The sequence below is a fragment of the Lithobates pipiens genome, unplaced genomic scaffold (genome assembly GCF_037356315.1).
Source record: "Lithobates pipiens isolate NorthernLeopardFrog02 unplaced genomic scaffold, aLitPip1_a1.2 Scaffold_8, whole genome shotgun sequence".
Classification (NCBI taxonomy): domain Eukaryota; kingdom Metazoa; phylum Chordata; class Amphibia; order Anura; family Ranidae; genus Lithobates; species Lithobates pipiens.
Window position 1 is genome coordinate 413,701,885 of NW_027507903.1, and position 15,822 is coordinate 413,717,706.

A 15,822-nucleotide genomic window follows, 5' to 3' on the forward strand; every position below is an offset into this window, starting at 1 on the left:
ATGACAACATTTTAACAATAATTAAAGCAGGAGAATCATATAGTCCATCTACCAAACTCACACCATGTGTGCAGTCCAATGTAACCAAACAGACCAAAAAGAAAATAATATGAACACAATAGGAATTAAGGTCAAAAGGTGGCATTGACACAGACAAATTAGAAAAATAATATACACATTTAAAACAAAAATCATAGAAAAGTATAAAAATGTTAGACAACCAAATAATGAGATCAGATATCCTTACTGCACCATAATGTTAAGAAAATATTGTCTCAGTATTCACAAGCAGGTAAGCATACATCAGCATAGCTCACTTAGTGATAATTGGCTTGGGTAACAAACCCATAATAATGTATAAATATAACTTCAGGCTATAACCACAGCCAAACCATCACCAAGGTTCTCATAGGAAATTAACATAAAATAGCCTAAATCAGCTATACTAGCTGACATATGTTCAATGTGTAGCGAAATAGCAAATAAAGCAAACGTCCATGCCCAGCGTGCTTATTTTTATTGCCACCTGAACTGATAATAGAAACGTGACACCTGAAAGTAAATATATACATAAATATATAGTTAATTGGTTGCATAGTGAAATTTACTTTGCCAAATTCCATTACTTATGTGGCTAAATGTAAACAAAAAGATAAAAAATAAATAAAAGAGAGGCCATGGTTACAATGCTTAAGTACTATAACTGATATTGTTTATTTAAGTTTCTAATTTGCTTAAAGCAGAAGGCAGAGTTTATGTTGCCCCATGTAACAATATTGTCACACTCTACAGACTCTATATCAGTATTCCCTGATGGAATGTCCCTTCAGTCCTAACTCACCTACTGCTGCTTCTGTAGTAACCCGCAAACCCCATCCTTTTACTCATGAAATGTTTGCTAGTTACTGGTGACATGGAGCAATTTATTGTTTTGGATTTTTACTCATCTATTAATGTGCAATGCTCCACTCTGTATTGTTGTGGACCAATGTGAAGCCATTCTATGCCACTGTTGTTATGATACATGTAAATGGACAGGTTGTAGGTATGGGTCCAAAAAAAGGTGTACATTCTTTGATGATGTTTTTCTGAGTAAATGAAACTTCATACCAGTTATTTTTCTTAACAGTGGCTCCAGAATTGTTAAATGCTCTCCAAGACACTGTTTTTGCTACTGCCTCTGCAAAATTGCAGATGGAGTGAATTTTTGGTATTAGTGTTTGAACCTTCTTTACAGAATTGTATTCAGGGTCAGAAAAGAGATCCTAGAAATTAGAAGAGTGTCTAAATCACCAGCCCAGCCAAAATACTGTATGTTTTTTTTTAAACATCAGTTAAAGAAGAAGCCTCACCAAGTTTTTTTTTCGGGCATGATGCATTTTTTCCTACCTTCCTAGTGGCCATGTTCCTAAGATAGCGCGGTTGTAAGACCCCCCTCCCCCCACTGTCATTTGACCTAATTAGTCTTAACTGACATTGCTTGCCTTGGGCAACAGGCACTCCATGAGAAAACAGACATGATGTATGCAGGGGGAGGAGTGTGCCAGCTACAGTGCCTGGAAATGAAAAAAGTAGCCAAGACAGGTGTATGAGGCTGCATTAAACACAGATTGCAGCACAGGGTAGATGAGTCTCACTCTGACTTACAAAGTAAATACTTATTTATTTATTTTCACATTTATTGAAGAAGAATGATTTACTATGTAATGATGGCCATACACACTTTGATTTTTTTTTTTTATCAAAATCTTCCAATGCCAATACCTGATCTATAGTTGGCATCTCACTTGATTGAAATGCCACACAGGGAGAAGTGGATCTCAATCAATAGCTAGCATACGATTATATGGTTTGGGATCTCATAGAGGATCTTACAGGAGGCAGAAAAATGCAGCAGGAAATTGTTTCATGAAACATAGATTACAGGATCATTAAGAAGTTCATGTGTATGGATTACTTTTTTGGAGGATAAGGATATTGTTCAGTGTCACTTTTATTTAACCTCCCTAGCGGTAATCCCGAGTCTGGCTCGGGTTGGGATTTCAGTACCACGAGCGGTAACCCCAAGCCAGACTCGGGATCGCATCGCTGGATACGGGGAGGACACAGGGAGAAGTTACTTTACCTTGTCCTCTGGATGCAGCGATGTCCTCCGCGCTGTGTGATCGAGCTGTCCTCCGCTCGATTCACACAGTGCCCAAATGCCGCCGAGCTCCGTTCCCTGCGATGTTATGGCACACAGGAGCGGAGATCGGCGCCAAATTCAAAAAAGTAAAAACACACAAAACACACACAGTACTGTAATCTTACAGATTACAGTACTGTATAAAAAAATACACACCCCCTTTGTCCCTAGTGGTCTGTGCAGCACTTTTATATTATAAATACAGTTTTTTCTGCCTGGAAACTGGAGATTGTCCATAGCAACCAAAACTGTCCCTTTATGTCAAAAGTGATTTTAGACCAACTAGAAAACAGCGATAATAAATTACAATAACTTGCAGAATTGAGCGATAGCGATTTGTGGGGAAATTCGTCATCAAACACTAAATCTAATGACAGCGACAATTCTGCAAATGAGCACATTTCAGTGTTTTTGGATTTGATTACATTATTGAATAATTTTTATTATTATTTATTATATTATAAACTTTATCATACCCGGGATGTCTGCTAGACTCTGGTTTGAACAGATTTAAGAGAGTTATTCCTAAGAATTACAGGACTACAATATAAAATGCCAAATTTCCATGCAAAATAATTGTACCACTTTCAGCACCTAAAACCAGAACTAATCATACCGCCAGGGAGGTTAAAGACCACCTCTGATGCCAATAACCTAGACAAAAAATAAAGTAAAATCTCTCAGAAGGGCACACAAACACCAATACAAATTGAATAGGTCATAATGCTTCCACATATTGCTGGAGAAAATGGTTTATTGCTGGCAGTGGCCCCTTGGGAATTCACCTAACTTCCATGGGGACAAGAACAGCAATACACAACTTGATAAGGTCATTATAATTTTCCCAAAAGAGAAAAAAAAATTGAGCAGGGCTTTAGGATAAGGTTGTAATATATGAATAAGTTAATTCCAAGGAAAAAATTATTTGACACAAACATAATGGGTAACATGATAATAATACAAGACATACTAATAATGAAAGCAAAGAACAGCAGAAAACAGAACCGGCAAGCAACCTCCGCTGATCTATTTCAATAAATATAACTGTAACTGATTTCAATGAATGGATGTGCTGCTGCCTTTTGCAAAACATCATACATTTTTTATTGACTTGAAACCCTGTCTAAATGGTCTGTATGTCTGTGTGTATTTCTACTTGGAGCATATGTTAGATACCCACCCATTACCTATCTTCTTTGTTTTCTATAGTGCTGTACATATGGAAGGAGCAGCAGTCTTACGTGGCGCAGCTGTAGGACTCGAACAACAGTGGCCAACAGTTTCCAGTGCAACAGCAGGTAAAGCACTCACCAAACGTCAAATATATATCAATCAGATAGCATTTTAAAAAGGTAGAAATCACAGAAACTAGAAGTGATTTGAATTCTTATACAGCAAGAATAACTGACCAAACTGGCAGTCGGGCAAAAGAAATAGAGACACAGGTATAAGAACATGTGCATATATAATAAAACTAAACAAGCAACAACAAAAAAACAACAATGACCAAGATACACAGTAAAGCTTTATTGTATACAAGGCTAAAGCTTTGTATGGCAAGGCTGGGGACTGGGAACAAATCAGTGCTAAGGACAAGCTAAGGTTGGGGACAGGCCTAGCATGAAGGTCAGGTTCACTAGATATCTGGAAAATCAGAGCACACTACAATGCCTAGTTGGGGAAAAGCTGTAGATGTGAATATACCTAGCATGCAGGCAAAGGTGGTGAATAATACAGAGCCTAATGTTGTAGGGAGGCACATGCATGCAGCTATTGAATACATATCCCAACAGATCCCAAGACACAATGCCAGTAGCAGGTGGAGAATGGTAACAAGCTCATGTTGCCATCTACTTATACAGGTAACCAAGCAGATTAAATACACCCTAAACACAAAATATATATCATTATATAACTTCTCAATAGAATAGGTAAGTCATAAATACATGCATATTAGCAACATTGAAAGACGTTATCAACTTTCATGCTTGCACCTTGTGTTTTTCACCTGCATAAGATGTGTATTGGACATGTAGTTTTGTGGTGTCATTTGTGGGCCTGTATGCAAGTCTTTAGTAGAGTAACTCTTCATATTCTTTTGTCAGCAATTTCTGTTTGTGTTCAAACATGAGGTATGACATGGCACTGTAAGACCTAACACTTCCTTTAAAGAAACCACATATCCCACAACCACTGGGTCTCTCAATCAAAACTAGTAATTAGACCTGAAACAGGCTCGGGAAGGCAGAACAATGAAGGGAAGACATGTGGTTTCACCACATTAGCATTTCCACCTTTGTAATGCAACACAGAGAATTAGTGAGACATTGACTGGATGCTGTGTGGCCCAGAACAAGAAATTGTCTGTCCCCTTAGTGAATAGGGACAAGCTAGGTGAATGAATAATTGGACATAGGGGAATCCATTAGCTATTACACTAAAGGCTGCAGCAGAAACATATGAGCTCATAATTACAAGATAAAAAAATGATACGATGAACATAGCCACACTAATACCAACTTAAAACAACTAAAATACTTGACAGTGTACAATACCTTTGGCCTTGTTCACACTATGTGCAGAGACCTGCATTATCTGCATCTGTCTCTGCAAGGGCACAAAGAAAACAGTTGTTGTTTATGTGTACTCTTCACACCACAACATTGGTGTAATGTGCATTTTTTTCTCTGCGGCAATTTACAACATGTACAAATATTTCTGCAAAGAAAAACATGCACATGACACCAATGTTTTTTGCAAAACAAAGCAATTGTTTTGTTTGTGTTCTCACTGAGACCTAGAAATATGCACGTTTCTGCACATGGTGTGAACAAGCCAAAAATGTTCTATGCAGATCAAATCTGTGCCAAACAAGGCATGGTATGTTGATAATTGGCAAACAATCAGCTGTAGGAAGCCTCAAGGCAATATTGGTGAGTAGGGATGAGCCGAACATTCCCCTGGTTCAGTTTGCAGCAGAACATGTGAACAGGCAAAATATTTGTGCGAACACGCAAACACCATTAAAGTCTATGGGGCGCGAATGTGAAAAATCAAAAGTGCTAATTTTAAAGGCTTATATGTAATTTATTGCTATAAAAAGTGCTTGGGGACCCAGGTCCTGCCCCAAGGGACATGTATCAATGCAAAAAAAAGTCTTAAAAACAGATGTTTTTCAGGAGCAATGATTTAATAATGCTTAAAGTGAAACAATAAAAAGGAAATATTCCTTTAAATATCGTGCCTGGGGGGTCTTCTTATATTGCCTGTAATGTAGCGCATATTCCCCATGTTTATAACACTACCACAGCAAAATTACATTTCTAAAGGAAAAAAATTCATTTAAAACTGCTTTCTGCTGTTTTAATGTAATGTATTGTCGGATCCTGGCAATGTAGATAAATATCATTGGAAAAAGTGTGCGCCCCCCCCTCAGTTCATTACCAGGCCCTTCAGGTCTGGTATGGATATTAAGGGGAGCCCTGCAGCAAAAATTTTAAAAAATGACGTGCGGGTCTCCTTCAAAATCCATTCCAGGCCCTTCAGGTCTGGTAGGGATTTTAAGGGGAACCCCATGCCAAAATAAAAAAATGCCATGGGGTCCCCTCAAAATCCATACCAAACCCTTATCTAAGCATGCAACCTGGCAGGCCACAGGAAAAGGGGGACCAGAGAGTGCACTCATTTTTTTTAAATGTTGTCTCAGGGTTCCCCTTAAAATCCATATCAGACCTGAAGGGCCTGGTAAGGATTTTAGGGGGCAACCCCATGCCATTTAAAAAACAAAATTGGTGCAGGGTTCCTCTTAAAATCCATACCAGACCTGAAGGGCTTGGTATGGATTTTTGGGGAGACCCCTACAACCCCTTTTGTATAGACTGGGAACATGTTAAAACCACTACAAAAGGATGACAGGGTGCCACAAAAACAGGAAGTGATCGACTAATGTTGTGATGACAACATTTAGACCACATTTAGTTATTAGAGTTAAAAATAGATCATCTGTCTTTTATAGGAATACAAAGGAAATACAAAAACAAATCCAACCCATACTTTGTTGTTAGTTTTTGAGTCATGACCTTTAACCACTTGAGATCCGCGCTATAGTCAATTGACGGCTACAGCGCGGATCTCCTTTTCCGGGACTACGTCTATTGACATCGTCCCGTGTACGAGCGGCCTGCGCGCGCCCTGAGGGGCGCGCGCGGCGCGCTCTGTGATCGGCGAGTCCATGAGACTCGCCTGATCACCGATCCGTGCAAGGGGTCGATCCCGACCCCTTATCACGTGATCAGCTGTCAGCCAATGACAGCTGATCAGGTGACATAACGGAGCCGGTAATCGGCTAGTATTCACCGGCGGTCGTGATCGGGAATCAGTCCCGATCACGGCCAGCAATGCAAGCGCCCACCTGCCCCCTGCCAGTGCCCACCTGCCCCCTGCAGTGCCACCCTAATAAAAAGTAAGTGCCCCCCATCAGTGCCACCCAGCAGTGCCCATAGTGCCACCCAGCAGTGCCCACAGTGCCACCCAGCAGTGCCCACAGTGCCACCCAGCAGTGCCACCCACAGTGCCACCCACAGTGCCCACAATTTGCCTCAAAGGTGCTGCACCCCAGTGCCGCCCATCAGTGCCCAGCAGTGCCGCCCATCAGTGCCCAGCAGTGCCGCCCATCAGTGCCCAGCAGTGCCACCTATCAGAGCCACCTATCAGTGCCGCCTATCAGTGCCCATCAGTCCCATCTATCAGTGGTACCTATCAGTGCCCGTCCGTGCCACCCATCCGTGCCACCCATCCGTGCCATCGTATCTGTGCCCATCTTTGCCCATCAGTGCCGCCTTATCTGTGCCCATCGGTGCTGCCTTATCTGTGCCTATTAGTGCCGCCTTAACTATGCCTATCAGTGCCCACCAGTGCAGCCTATCAGTGCCCACCAATGCAGCCTATCAGTGCCCACCAATGCAGCCCATCAGTGCCCACCAATGCAGCCTATCAGTGCCGCCTAATCAGCGCACTTCAATGAATCAGAAAAATGACCCGTTTGCAAAATTTTATAACAAACTATTAAAACATGATTTTTTTTTTTTTTTTTTTTTTTGCATCTTCATTTTTTGCAAACTCCAAGCTGTAACTAAATACCACCAAAAGAAAGCTCTATTTGTGGGAAAAAAATGATAAAAATTTCATTTGGGTACAGTGTTGTATGCCCGCGCAATTGTCATTCAAAGTGCATCAGCGCTGAAAGCTGAAAATTGGTCTGGGACTGAGGGGGGTTTAAGTGCCCAGTAAGCAAGTGGTTAATGTTTCTTCATTAGGGAGATTTTCACTGCATTTTGTCATAGAGGTACTAGGACAAGAAATGGGAGGGTACAGATGTCACTGGGGCAGGATGACACAGAAAAGCAAAAATCTTGACAGATTTGAAGGGGGGGGGGGGTATATTGGGACTTTAAATGAGGTGTATTAGGAATGCACCTCCATCCCTATACTATAGAAATACAAAGGATTTTTTGGGGAACTTTAAATGTAAGTCAAGTAATCACAAAGGTTGGATAAAAAATGTAGATGCATTTATTGACATAAACATATAAAATCCATAATAATGAGTATCGTATAGATATATAACAATAATTGTCATTTACATGCAATACATATGAAAGATCGATTGCTCCCTATAAACAATACAGCACATAGCAATTAGACCATGGTATAAAAATATGTGGTATCATGTCATAAAATAAATTGTATAGTATAACTTGTTACAGTGTAATGACAGTGTAGAAACCATATATTGGAATAAACCTAATGTAATTGAGACCATGTGTGGAATATACTGTATCCTATGAAGCTTGGTGTGTTTTGTAGATTAATTCTGACTCATCAGGACCAAATGATGAACATATTGATAAAAATGGAAATATAAACATTATGGTTTAAATTGGAACCCATATGATGGTGGGGGGGGGGGGGACAAAACAGGTAGAATTTGTCCACCTGGGGTAACTTACATATATATGGTAACGAATTCAACCTATGTGGTACTGGTAAGAGTCGCCCTTATTGTCTATCCTGGGAGCTGAGGTATAAAGATCTTCAAGAACACTAGGCATATACAAGACTATCCCCAGAAAGATGGAGGTCATCATGTTGTAGTAACTACTGTGCCAAGTACTGGTTTCAAAAAGTGTCTATAAGATAAATTGGTAGATATATGTGTAAAACAGGTCAGAATATACTGCCTCGAAATAATATAGAAAGCCAATCCCCTTGAGAGCTCTTGAGAAGCCCAAAAATCAGAGTGTGAGGAGCATGTCAATTACTGTGAACTAAAGTAAGACACATGCGGTGATATAAACATGATAGGAACTAAATGACCAGGCAGTAGACATGTGCATTCGTTTTCGTCCGAATGCATTTTCGTCTGAATTTCAGCTATTTTCGTTTTCGTTTTGACAAACGATAACGAAAGCACAAAATCCGAAAAACGAAAGATCCGACATAAATAAATGCTTTATTTTCGTTTTCATTGTTACAACAGTTCGATATAGAATAGGAGATTCGACATGACTCTGACAACAATCTGTGTCTATAGAACCTGTGTTCGAATGTGCCTAACCTTACCTCTATTAGTCCAAGATTATATAGAGAAAATATTTGACAGAGAAAAAAGATTTGACAGAGAGAAAAAAGATTCTGCAAGATACTGTCCTAAAAAGTGTTTGGGGACCCGGGTCCTGCCCCAGGGGACATGGATCAATGCAAAAAAAAGTTTTAAAAACGGCCGTTTTTTCGGGAGCAGTGATTTTAATAATGATTAAAGTGAAACAATAAAAGTGTAATATTCCTTTAAATTTCGTAGGGGGGGGTTGTCTATAGTATGCCTGTGAAGGGGCGCATGTTTCCCGTGCTTAGAATTGTCCCTGCACAAAGTGTCATTTATGCAGGAAAAAAAGTCCTTTAAAATCACTCGCAGCTATAATGAATTGTCGGCTCCGTAATACAGAGAACACTCATTGAAAGTCATTGATAAAAAAATAAATAAATAAAAAAAAAAAAAAAAGCGTGGGGGTCCCCCAAATTCAATTACCAGGCCCTTCAGGTCTGGTATGGATATTAAGGGGAACCCTGCCTCAAATTTAAGAAAAAAATTGACGTGGGGTTCCCCCTAAATATCCATAACCAGACCCTTCAGGTCTGGTATGGATATTAAGGGGAACCCCGCGTCAAATTTAAAAAAAAATTGACGTGGGGTTCCCCCTAAAAATCCATACCAGACCCTTTATCCGAGCACGCAACCTGGCAGGCCGCAGGAAAAGAGGGGGGGACGAGAGAGCGGCCCCCCCTCCCTCCTGAACCGTACCAGGCCACATGCCCTCAACATTGGGAGGATGCTTTGGGGGTCTGTGACCCCTCAAAGCACCTTGTCCCCATGTTGATGAAGACAAGGGCCTCATCCCCACAACCCTGGCCGGTGGTTGTGGAGGTCTGCGGGCGGGGGGCTTATCAGAATCTGGAAGCCCCCTTTAACAAGGGGACCCCCAGATCCCGGCCCCCCCCCTGTTTGAAATGGTAAGGGGGTACAAAAGTACCCCTACCATTTCACAAAGAAAGTGTAAAAAATGGTTAAATAAAACAAACACACTTTTGAAAAATTCCTTTATTAAAAATAAAAAAATAAAAAAAAGATTCCAGCGGCGGTAATCCACTCTTGCTATCCAGCGACGGACGGTCATCTCTCCGCCGCCTGGAATGGACTTAAAGGGGAACCCCAACGCCGAAAAAAATCGGCGTGGGGTCCCCCCAAAGTCCACAACAGACCCTTGTCCGAGCACGCTACCCGGCCGGCCAGGAAAGGGGGGCGAGCGAGCGCGCCCCCCCTCCTGAGCCGTACCAGGCCGCATGCCCTCAACATGGGGCGGTGCCTTGGGGAAAGGGGGGCCGCGCGGCCCCCCCACCCCAAAGCACCTTGTCCCCATGTTGATGAGGACAAGGGCCTCTTCCCGACAACCCTGGCCGTTGGTTGTCGGGGTCTGCGGGCGGGGGGCTTATCGGAATCCGGGAGCCCCCTTTAAGAAGGGGGCCCCCGGATACCGGCCCCCCACCCTATGTGAATGAGTATGGGGTACAATGTACCCCTACCCATTCACCTGTGAAATAAAGTACAAAAAAAAACACAACACAGAGAAAAAATATTTTATTGCACAGCTCCGGGGGTCTTCCGTCTTCGGGGGTCTTCTCGCCGGACTCCTCCGCTATCTTCGTGTAGCTCTTTTACTAGCGGAGGAGCCCGGCTTTCTTCCTCCCCGCCGCCGGCCTCTTCTCCCGACTTCGGGGGTCTTGTCCCCCTCTTCGGGTCTTCTGTCGCCGCTGCCTTCCGTTCTTCTGTCGCCGCCTTCGGTTCTTCTGCCGGGCCACCGCGCCTTCTTGTAGCTCTTTTACAGGCGGTGGCCCGGTCTTCTGTCGCCGCTGTCGCCGTCGCCGCCTTCCGTTCTTCTTCTTCTTCTTGTTCTTCTTCTTCTTCCCCAGGAGATGTTGACACGTCGCTCTCTCCGGCCGGAATGCCAGAGCCGCGCTGTGCGGTCACTTATATAGTGACAATGGGGCGGTGTCACATGGTATATGTCACATGGGTTGGTCACATGGGTTGATGTCACATGGGGACTATGACATCGTAAGGGGGCGGGGTCACTATGTGACCAACCCATGTGACATATACCATGTGACACCGCCCCATTGTCACTATATAAGTGACCGCACAGCGCGGCTCTGGCATTCCGGCCGGAGAGAGCGACGTGTCAACATCTCCTGGGGAAGAAGAAGAAGAACAAGAAGAAGAAGAAGAACGGAAGGCGGCGACGGCGACAGCGGCGACAGAAGACCGGGCCACCGCCTGTAAAAGAGCTACAAGAAGGCGCGGTGGCCCGGCAGAAGAACCGAAGGCGGCGACAGAAGAACGGAAGGCAGCGGCGACAGAAGACCGGGCCACCGCCTGCAAAAGAGCTACAAGAAGGCGCGGTGGCCCGGCAGAAGAACCGAAGAGGGGGACAAGACCCCCGAAGTCGGGAGAAGAGGCCGGCGGCGGGGAGGAAGAAAGCCGGGCTCCTCCGCTAGTAAAAGAGCTACAAGAAGATAGCGGAGGAGTCCGGCGAGAAGACCCCCGAAGACGGAAGACCCCCGGAGCTGTGCAATAAAATATTTTTTCTCTGTGTTGTGTTTTTTTTTGTACTTTATTTCACAGGTGAATGGTTAGGGGTACATTGTACCCCATACTCATTCACATAGGGTGGGGGGCCGGTATCCGGGGGCCCCCTTCTTAAAGGGGGCTCCCGGATTCCGATAAGCCCCCCGCCCGCAGACCCCGACAACCAACGGCCAGGGTTGTCGGGAAGAGGCCCTTGTCCTCATCAACATGGGGACAAGGTGCTTTGGGGTGGGGGGGCCGCGCGGCCCCCCCTTCCCCAAGGCACCCCCCCATGTTGAGGGCACGCGGCCTGGTACGGCTCAGGAGGGGGGGCGCGCTCCTAGCGTGCTCGTACAAGGGTCTGTTGTGGACTTTGGGGGAACCCCCACGCCGATTTTTTTCGGCGTTGGGGTTCCCCTTTAAGCCCATTCCAGGCGGCGGAGCCCGCGACGTCTCCGTCGCGGGCCCCGCCTACCTTCACACGCGCTCGAAATGAGCAGACTTCCCTCCGAGCGGGAACAGTTTGCTCATTTCGAAAGTAGCCTACACACGGGCGGACTGTTCGCTCAAACACAGTTTCAGCGGACAGTTTTTCGGAATTTCCGAAAGACTTTGTCCGTCAAACTGTCCGCTGAAACTGTCCGCTGAAAGCCCACACACGAGCGGACTGTCCGCCCAAACACTGTTCAGCGGACAAGGTTGGGCGAACAGTCCGCCCGTGTGTACGCGGCCTAACCAAACATATTGATTATAAAGAAGAAAATTTATAGAAATAGAGCACATAATAAACTGTAAACTACCTCACCAACAGAAGCTCAATGCACTCTTATAAAGATATTAATTGTATATACTGTATAAGTCCCCTTTTATTTGCATTAATCTAATTAGGAGAAAGACAGAACATGATAGGTTTATTGCCTCTTTGCCTCTTACCTGATCTATTAATTTGCACTTCAGCTTTATGTAAAAAAATAATTCAGTTTGTTTCAAGTGTTCATAATCATTTTTCTAGTTTACTCTGACAATATTATTACATGGCATACTTGATGGATTTGACAAATGGTGTTTTATTAACCACTTGCCGCCCGCCCTATTACAAATTGACGGCGGCAAAGTGGTTTCATTATCCTAACCTCACGTCATATGACGTGATTAGGATAATAAGCCGCTGCGCGCCCCCGGGGGCGCGCATCGCGGCGATCGTTGTTGCGGGGTGTCAGTCTGACACCCGGCAACTACGATCTCGGTAAAGAGTCTCCGACGGAGACTCTTTACCATGTGATCAGCCGTGTCCAATCACGGCTGATCACAGTGTAAATGGGAAGAGCCGGTGATCGGCTTTCCCTCACTCGCGTCTGTCAGACGCGAGTAGAGGAGAGCCGATCGGCTGCTCCTCTGACAGGGGGGGTCTGTGCTGATCGATTATCAGCACAGCCCCCCCGAGGATGCCCACACTGGACCACCAGGGACACCACTAGACCACCAGGGAAAAGGTAATAAAAATCCATAATCCTCCCTAGACCACCAGGGTGCCAGTCAGCACAATGGGTGCCAATCAGTGCCCATAATGGATGCCAATCAGTGGCCACAATGGGCATCACTGATTGGCATGCATTATTGTTTGGCACTGATTGGCATCCATTACTATAACACCGATGCCGCCTATGAGTGCCCACCTGTGCCGCCTATGAGTGCCCACCTGTGCCGCCTGAGTGCCCACCTGTGCCGCCTATGAGTGCCCACCTGTGCCACCTATGAGTGCCCACCTGTGCCGCCTATCCATGCCCACCTGTGCCGCCTATCTATGCCCACCTGTGCCGCCTATCTATGCCCACCTGTGCCGCCTATCCATGCCCACCTGTGCCGCCTATCCATGCCCATCCGTGCCGCCCATCTGTGCCAGCTATCAGTGCCAATTTGTGCCACCTATCAGTGTCCGTCCGTGTCGCCCATCCGTGTCGCCCATCCGTGTCGCTCATCCGTGTCGCTCATCAGTGCCGCCTATCAGTGCCACTTCATTGGTGCCACATTGGTGCCCATCAGTGCCACCTTATCAGTGCCCATCAGTGTAGCCCCATCAGTGCCCATCAGTGAAGGAGAAAACGTACTTATTTACAAAGTTTTGAAACTGAAACAAAAAAAAACATTTTTTTTTTCAAAATTTTCGGTATTTTTTTATTTGTAGCGCAAAAAATAAAAACCGTAGAGGTGATCAAATACCACCAAAAGAAAGCTCTATTTGTGGGAAAAAAATGATAAAAATTTCATTTGGGTACAGTGTAGCATGACCGCGCAATTGTCATTCAAAGTGCGACAGCGCTGAAAGCTCAAAATTGGTCTGGGCAGGAAGGTGTTTAAGTGCCCTGTATTGAAGTGGTTAAACTTGCATATTAGGAGTGATTTTGGCATGTTATTAATTAAAGGCTGGTTAATTCAAGTAATTTTACTAAGAAGCTATTAAAACAAATAGTATTCTTGATTACCCCACTTGCCTAAATGTATTCTTAACCTTATTACATTTCCTTTCAGTGTTTCTCATAAGAATCCATGTGAGAAATGTTTTGTGTCTTTGTCTCATTTACTGCTGACTTCAGTTAAAATAACATTATTAAAAATACATGAAGTCAGTGTTAAACCTAGAAGCCAAGCACCTGCCTTCCTGTTCTCTTCATGCATTTAACATTTTCTAGCTTGTTTTATATTTCTTCATTCCCTGCTGTATCTGACTTAATTAAGCTTCCTTGTTATTTTCACCGTTCCCTCACTATTTCCTTTCCCTTTATTCTGCCAAGCAGCATGGTTATAATAACTGCCAAAAAGAAGGTTTACAAATATGAAAATATGTTTTTTTTTTTACTTCTGTGAGAGGCTCTGGATTTCAGAGCAACACTTTCCATAAGGTGTTTATGGCTGCTTGACTGTCCACCCACCCATCCTGTAGAAAAGTTCACTGCTGCCATGCAATATGGGAGCCTCAATGGGAAGTCAAATTCCTCGGGCTTCACTGACCACAATTTTTTGTTTTAACAATTAAAAGAACACAACATGGTTGTTAGTTTGATCACTTTGGACCCTATGAGTTTACTGTTACGTTTACTGAATATGGAAACGTTCGCTAAAAAGGATTTTTAATGTGCCTATACTATTTAACTGGTTACTTAGAGTTTGCATCCATACACCTAGAACTGACAAGTAAAGGGGAGGCTAAAACATTTACATATTCTACTTTAAAGTTTGGTTTTAGGTGTAGCCAAGCTAGATGAACTGTAAGTACAGAGTACATGATTCTACCAAGAAAACCACACACATATAAACAGAGGACAAACAGCAATGGGGACCTGGCTTCATTGCCCTGGCAGGAGGGAGCTAGTCTGGAACTTTTTATATGTAGCTGACAGTCAACATCATGATGTGTAGGTCACTGTGCTGCCACTCTAGGACATTACCAATGTTAGCTGTGCAGAAATCCAGTCCTAAAAGCAGACAAAATGTTCCCTTCAATATTTCATACCGCCAGTGGCATTTACTTCAATAATTGTATGATGCAAGAGATAGAATGTAGTACAATAGTACATCATTATTCAGATGAACCAAGGTCATGCCTAAATATAGCTTGGTTGAAAAGTAAAAAGTTCACTATTCAACAAGACTACTGTTTTAAACAAAATGTTCTGTCACTTGGCTTGCTAGTCCTAAAAGCTTAAAGTAAATTTGATTTAAAAGGCAACTTTTCAATACATTATACACAAACTTTAGGTTCATGGTTAAATGCTTTAAAATCCCCTGGGGATATTAAGTATACCTAAAGCCTCAACTAGGAATAAATACATTACTTCCACCAATTATAATTAGTGCTCTGTATAATTCCAGTCAGTCATTATTTTTGATAAGATGGTTGCATATGTGTTTGCTTACCATAGAGAAATGGTTTTGGGGCATTGAAAAATGTAAATGTTCATGCATCATTTATATCACTCTCTGTCCTATTAGAATGATATACTTTGCTACTTTTGGCATGACCCTTACATATTGACTGAAATGCCACATACCTGCATTATGTACAAACACTGGGCTGTAGATAATGCAAAATCTGCAAGTGCTCTAATTGCCAAATATTCAAAGTCAACAGCAGATGATGGATACAGATGGATGAGGCAAGCCCGTTAGCTCAAATGATAAATAGACTGAATTTTTAATTATTTTGGATATAATAATTTGAAATATCCCGGAACACAGTACCAACAAAAAAATAGCAAAACGGTTAAAACGTGGTTAAAGAAACATTAGTTACCTTAAAGTCGAACAGAGAAAATTGACTACTGTCCGTGATACTTGATATTGAAGATCTCATGATATTGAAGGTCCCATTTGTGTGTGTGTGACACTTTTAGATAGATTGATCTGGTTGACATGGAATCTTACAACTGTACCTCCAGTAATGTGGTGTACCTCATCC

The 15,822-nt window shown here is 43.3% G+C and overlaps 1 protein-coding gene across 1 annotated transcript in view; it reads left to right on the top strand.

The window, feature by feature from the left end:
* LOC143962187 (uncharacterized) overlaps window positions 1-15,822 on the top strand; it is a 392,669-nt gene that overhangs the window by 338,273 nt on the left and 38,574 nt on the right. Inside the window, exon 5 of the mRNA XM_077471519.1 lies at window positions 3,395-3,483. Within this exon, the coding sequence (XP_077327645.1) occupies window positions 3,395-3,483 (89 nt within the window). The remainder of the gene's footprint in view (window positions 1-3,394; window positions 3,484-15,822) is intronic.